Source organism: Anabas testudineus, chromosome 11 (assembly GCF_900324465.2).
Source record: "Anabas testudineus chromosome 11, fAnaTes1.2, whole genome shotgun sequence".
Lineage (NCBI taxonomy): Eukaryota > Metazoa > Chordata > Actinopteri > Anabantiformes > Anabantidae > Anabas > Anabas testudineus.
This window is the reverse complement of record NC_046620.1, coordinates 18,577,142-18,584,178: the sequence shown is the minus strand read 5'-3', so window position 1 is coordinate 18,584,178 and position 7,037 is coordinate 18,577,142. Positions and strand designations below refer to the sequence as shown.

Sequence of the window (7,037 nt, the reverse complement as noted above, 5' to 3'; positions counted from 1 at the left end):
AATTTGAATGTAAAAGTCAGATCCCCCCAACCAGGGGCACCAGAGGATGTCTGCCAAGGGCACCAGAAACGGCCCTGCATCTATTGTATATGTCCATTAGCTACAGTGTGATAACATAGCTACTATTTTATCAGTGAATATTTTCATATATGTCTGGCATCAGCACTTTACAAATTGTTGGGCAACTTGCCTTCTGAATGGGTACATTATTATTAATGTTGTTATGACAGTCATTGGAAACATTTATTTTTTTTTGCAAACTTAATATAATTGTAAAGAAAAGATTTGGAACACAGTCAAGGTAAAACTGTTTCTATTGCTGGTTTATTTTACACATCTATAACAGCTCCATCGAGCACCATACATTGTATACACATCCACTCCAATGTAATGCTGTCAAACAATGTTTTTCTTATAGTAGCAGAAGTGGTTGTGCTGTTCCCGCAGCCTGAAGCATCCTTCCAGTCCCTGTTCTGCTCTTTAAACAGGAGGCTTTCAGTTAAGAGAGCAGGGATCATTACGGATAATAGTGTAAGGGTAATGATGGCAGGCAGCAGTGAAATCTCTCCAGGATGTGCGCAGCGCTGCGCGGCTCGGCTGAGCGGGGATCAGTGGAGGTAGTTAGTGAGTGTTTCTTTGCACAGTGATTAAGGGGGAGGACCAATGGCAACAAAGGAGACGGTGGCTCCTCCTCTCCCTATCTCTCTCCCCCCCTTTCTCTCTGTGCTTTATAGATGCATATAATCCCTGAGCTGACCCAGAAAACAAACTCCTCTGACTGCCGAGACGCCGCAGAGTTTGAATCCGCCGCAGGGCTGCATGTAGCCGGAGCATCAGCTGGACAAACAACCCGGCGCTGATCCAACTTTCCGTACGGATTCCACATTATTACATCGGGTAGGTGTCGTCTTCTGTTACTCCTGAAACAGGTAGAGAGGCAGCACTTTCCCCCGTGAATTGCTGACCATTTTCTAACAATATCTTTGTAATAATAGTAATAAAAACAGCAACAGCCAGATTGGATCTGATTGCAGGAGATCTATTTTAATTCACCTTATCACTTTGTATACTTGCTGCTTTATTGTTTGTTATAATTTTTTATGGCAGGTTAATGGCATCGAATAATGTCAAATAGCCCACATCCACAGTCCCCGAAGATTAAAAAAAAATGGTGTCATGCTTGTGTAATAATGCCTGCAATTGTCATACTCCCTCAGACTGACTATTTACAAAGTGGCATTTGGCTAAATGATAATCCAGATCTGCATAGAAGCTACATAGATAGAGGGTATAATTAGGTAACACAACAGCAGAATAGTCTATGGAGGTTTTAGGCTGTTGAGGAAACTGTCTTGTTTTATCAGCACTAAAAGGGTTGGATTGCTACAAGCAGCCAGGGGTAACATAAGAGTTCATTTTTGGGGGGATTTAAAATTTCAATGTCTTTGTTTTTCGTTACATGGCTCGGTCTGAATGTGTTTTATGATCAACCTATTTAGAGGCTTCTTATAAATTAAGTGTCATTCATATGAATTGTGCTCATCACAGCAAACTAGAGTTTCACTAAGACGAGCAGGATCTGTTTGTCACCTTTGGGTAATCTTAATTAAAGGTCTTTTGTAATGACAGTGTGAAGACAGAGGCAGTGTGATGTGTGTTGAGAGAGTGGGGAGAAGAGGTGTGTGTGGTCTGGAGAGGCATTCCTCTGCGTCCTTTTGGCTGCAAGGGTATTACTGCCCTCCGTTGTCAGTGTGATATTCAGTGGTAATTCACAGATGGTGTAATTATGGAGGTTTGACATGTTTCTTTTTCTTCCTTTTTAACGGCCACACTTCCGATTTGACTGAAAGCGTTCAAATATAGAAAGAGAAACTGGAGGAGAGAGAGTAGTTTCAACATAGGGAGAGGGTTTTTTTATACGATTTTTAGAGGGATAATTTGGTGAGATATTTAGTGTAAAAAATCTATAAAATATAAACAGATTAAAGAACACATTGTATAAAACAAAGCTGCTTAGATTACACTGTAAAATGTGGTACTTAAATTAAACACAAAAATAACACTATTTTCAGACGAGATATTCTGAGTGGGAAAAACGTCATTATATATAGTCGTAGTAGTATGTAGTAGGATAATAGTAAACAAAGAAATGGATTCACCGTTTTTCTACCATAGTTTATGGATAACACATCTTTAGTTTTTGTCTGTGTGGGTCAAGCTCCTTAAATGCTGGACAACTATATTTTCCAAAATACGGCTGAAACAGCATTTCTTCTGGCTAAACCCTGGCAGTCTCCTAAATATAACATCTTTCAATCTTTCTCTCTCAAGACTTGGGCCCCATCTAAGACAACCAAATGGCCCCATTGTATTGCTTGGTGCTATAAATGAATTTATTTAATTTCACGTTTTGCTTTTGGACAGTGTGTTAAATGCTTAGATTGTGCAAATCAAGTCAATAGAACATTGACACAGCTTATTATAACTAGGTGATAGGTGGCAACATGACATGGCTAGCTATCTTGAGAAATGAGATTCTTTTAAATGGCTAGCTGGCAAACTGATGTGTGCTCTCAGTTTGTGTTCATTGACCATGGAAGTTAATGGTTCAGTCTGTCTGCACCTGGCAGTTAATCAAAGCTAGATAGCTATCATTAAATATCAAGCTAATACTATCCAAAGAAACAAACAGAAAAACATTGATTTGTTTTGTTTAAGTGGACTACTTTATTGATTTAATTGTCTTGTACAGTTGTTTTTTTTAAACATGCATAAGAATGTTGGCATTACAGGTGATGCCATTCATGCTATGAATGTCTTATGAATGTTTCAGTCATGTTTTAGTCTTAGAAGTCCTCAAGCTTAAAATGAAAAGATTTTTTTTTTATATATACAGTCAGTAAGGTTATCCTGTATTTTTAAATACGTTAGGAAGTTCTCTCCCTAGCCACACAAGAAGACACAAGCCACATTGTACTGTTTTCACAGGCTGAGTAGTACTCCTCAAGGTCACTAAATTAAAATTTAGTGAATACAATTTGACTACCTGTTTAAACTGTGAATATTTCAAGCTTTTTTAGGTTATAATAACTACTGGTTAGATTTAAAATGAAATGTCTTTTTTTTTTTCAGACTGACAGAACAGCCATGGCTGAGCACATGATGATGCCCATGTCCCACGGCTTTAGGATGGGCATGAGCGGACCACCGCAGCACAATGGCCAACCCGTTATGCGCGGTCTGCCAAATGGCCAGGTGATGCACTATGGCAGGAACCCTCAGAGCAACATGGAGGCTGCAATGAGACAAAGACCAAGCATGGTAGGACCAGGAGGGATGGGCGGCCCCGTGAATGGAGCTCCCATGGCCAATCACCATCACCAGATGTTATCTGGGAACATGATGTACAATGGCCAGGGTCCACAGCAGCACCACCACATGCACCCCCAGCAGCAGCAGCAGCAGCAGCAGCAGGGCGGACGCCCACAGCAGTACCTCCCTGGTAACCTCACCTCCCAGCAACTCATGGCCAGTATGCACCTGCAAAAACTCAACACTCAGTATCATGGACACCCACTTGGCTCTGTCAATGGACACCACCTGCCAAACGGTGCCCAGTACAGGATGGGTCCTTCCCAGCTTTCTGGTATGCAGCACATTGGTGGCCCTTTGGGGCTCAATGGCATGGACATGGATCTGATCGATGAGGAGGTTCTGACTTCGCTGGTGCTGGAGTTTGGGTTAGATCGTGTTCAGGAGCTGCCTGAGCTCTTCCTGGGACAGAACGAGTTTGACATCATATCGGACTTTGTGTGCAAACAGCAGCCGAGCACAGTGAGCTGTTGAGCAAAGCAGTCGGAAGCTGGTTTGGTTTGTTTGGACTGGACACCCCAAAGAATGACTGAGTGGCCACAGTAGCACAGTGAGATGAGACAATCTCTCTGTTCTGTTTGGGTGTATTTGTGTCTGTGTATATGACAGTGTCTAGCACGCCTTCACACTGACCTGCCTGTGAGTTGATGAAGAATTATAATGAGAGAAAACACGGCAAAAGCACCAGGTTTCTCTTCTTTGAGCTGGTGCCAATAAAATCTGTTGTTGCTGGCCAAATTGAGGCATCCTGATGCAGCCAGCTCTGTCTGTACCCATCTGGCCCTCAGCACATGTGCCTGCAGCGCAGAGGCTTTGGAATAATTGTAAATTTAACAAACACAATGGGGGAAAGTGACCTGGAAAGACTGTCCATCTGGGTCTGCTCGATTCTGTGGCATCTATAAATGTATTTTATCTCTGATGACACCTTCAACAAGTAGCAGACATTTTACAGATTTATAGAAATCTTAGTCCTCTAAATTTGGTTATACAAGGATGAAGGGATTTAGAGTAAAGAATGATTTGTGTGTGTGTGTGTGTGTGTGTGTGTGTGTGTGTGTGTGTGTGTGTGTGTGTGTGTGCGTGCGTGTGTGTGTGCGTGCATGTGTGTGCTTATTGAAGGCTGGCTCTTCAAAACAGAGTTCCTACAAAATAAAATACACCTGTCCTTGAAGAGTGGGAGAGTGAGGTTGTGCAGTCTTTGTTGGCAATGCTGTGATGGGGTTTATCACAGATTGGTCAGGTCAAATGTCCTACAAGGATTATTTGAGCTTTCATTGTAATTTACCTGACTGCACTCTGATAAATGTGCTACAATGCTAAACATATTGCATCTGTTAACTGTGGGTGAATCATTGGCAAAAGTAGTGTGTAGCCTTAAGCAAGGCTTTTCAATGCTCATTGTGAACAGATGTTGGGTTACTGTTTAGTAGTAGAGTTCGGAAAACTTAATAATATACAAGTAACTAACCTAACCCTTTCTATCAAGTCAGCGTTTCTATCAAGTCAGTTAATTCAGAGCTGCCACTTAATTTTAAACAAGTTCTTTGTATTTTAACAGCTAAGGTACCGGCTCTTGTCCAGGAATACTGGTTCTATTATGGCACCAACTCTTTGCTGTTCTAGAAACTAAGAATCACTTGCGTCAGGGACTCGGGGCTGGATTATCATGACCAACACACTAAATCTGTAAAGTTAAAAGTCAGTCTATCATTACTTATATTTGTTTAACTGTAGTGTCATTGATACCAGCATACTTGATGATGGTTGTTCAACATTCAGATATTACGCTTTGGAATTAAAATGTGTCAAACATATTCCATAGTGATTACAACAAGCAGCGCAAATGTGTTGGACCTTTAGCATTTGGATGCCAGAGTAGGCTTTTATAGTCAGGAACAATGTTTGTGCAGAGGTACTGTAGTGGTGTTTCTGTGCTTAGCCTTAGCATTGCTGTGAAAGCAGATACTTATGCAGATGTATATATTGACATAATGATTTGGCCCCATGGTGGCTGTTTAGCCTGTGGGAGGAAAGCAAGCCAGCTCTCAGAAGGTTTGCAAGTCAGCCCAGCTAACACCAGCCTAGACCTAGCACCTAGTTCATGTTGGTTCTGTGGCGAGTTGCGGGATTCAGGAAAAGCCAAACAAGGAGCAGCTTTCAGAAGCTATTGGTCTCAGAGGTGTGACATGCAATCAGGATGGCGTCCCCCTTCCTAAACCATAGCCCTGGTGTGTTGAGCAGAGAAAGAAGGTAGGGGGAGGTAAGACTTTGGATGTGTGGGCACCATGTGTGGAAGCGACAGCACTTAGTTTAATCATTTTTAAAGCCTCAGCTACCTGTGAGGAGCACAAAGCGTGCAAAGTTGTTGTTTTTGCCATAGATTAGCTTACTCTGCTGCTTCTCTAGTGATTAGATTTAACTTAGATGTTCTCACACGCTTGTCTTAATTAAGGTCAGCTTCCACATTCTCCACTTACTCAATAATTATAAAATGGACATGTTCTTTGGGGCTTTTCTTCCCCCTTAGAACCGTAGATGGTAATTAGGTTTGTGTCAAGGTTGCTGCTTTGTCACTGCAGGCTGGTTGAGGAAAAAATTCCTGTGTCCATAATGCTGTTTGTGGAGCTGTCAGTGCTGTAACGGTGTGCTGTATTAATCTGTACAAATACAACTCCTCTGCTGTCCCTGTCTCTCTGGAGATCTGCCATCTACTAGCTCTTGAGTCAAACAATGAGCATTGAAATGCTGTTACTGTACAAAGGCAGTAAAGTGCCAGAGAGTTCCCCTCTGTTCTATTTTCTGCCTGGCAAACTGTATCCAGACAAACTCACAACCTCACAATTAAAATGGAAATACTTCTGGCCTTAGTGAGACAGTGGCCTCTGATTACTGCTATATCAATAAGAGCAGCCTTCTTGTGTATTGTATCTTTGTACTGTAGACTAGAAGTGAAATTGATCTAGACACATTTAAGGTACTTTCGGAAACAAAAAAAATTACATTGTCAGATTTAAATGTAAAATCAGTGGCTGATTTTGATGTGAAAAGAGATTATACCCTACATTTTTTTTTTACAAAAGCGTGTGTAGATATGGTGAATGGCAATGTTTTTGGGTGCAGGGGCCTGCTGAAGCTTTAAGACCAAGTAGACTGCATGTTAAAGCAAGCGTGAGAGATGCCGCCACTTTCCCACAAAGCAGCTGAGAATGTACAGTGCAACACTTTGTGGGAACTTGTCTTAAGATAGTAGATAAATGTGTGAGATTGTATTCCCTGTTCCAAATTACACATCATTCATTTGGGTAACCCCCTCCCCATCCTTCCTCCTCGCCCCTCTCCTCCTCCTCCTCTCCTTTATCCCCCAAAGCTTTTGTAATGTTATTGATTCTATTTTAAGAAAATGTATTTATTTTCAAATAAAATATTTATTTAAAGAAATTGGTTTTTGGATATGAGTGACTCCTTTATCCACCATTAGCTGCTAAACAAACAGCACATTACGACACACACAATAGATTTGATTATTATGGACTATAATGTTGCTATATACCAAGCTGTTTGTTGTGTAACTAGTCAAAACTACCAAGGCACTGAGGCTCCTTTTATTTGCCTTTGTTTTATGCTGTTGTTGGTTTTAGACACTTCTCCACCCACAAGAAATG

General features: G+C 41.3%; 1 protein-coding gene across 1 annotated transcript; it reads left to right on the top strand.

Moving 5' to 3' along the window:
• Positions 1-719: 719 nt before the first annotated feature.
• On the top strand, positions 720-6,813 carry cited4a (Cbp/p300-interacting transactivator, with Glu/Asp-rich carboxy-terminal domain, 4a). The gene is given in 3 exon segments (XM_026348387.1): positions 720-850; positions 852-897; positions 3,133-6,813. Coding segments are annotated over 3 exon segments (876 nt in total). The 5' UTR covers positions 720-734; the 3' UTR covers positions 3,847-6,813.
• The last annotated feature ends 224 nt before the right edge of the window (positions 6,814-7,037 follow it).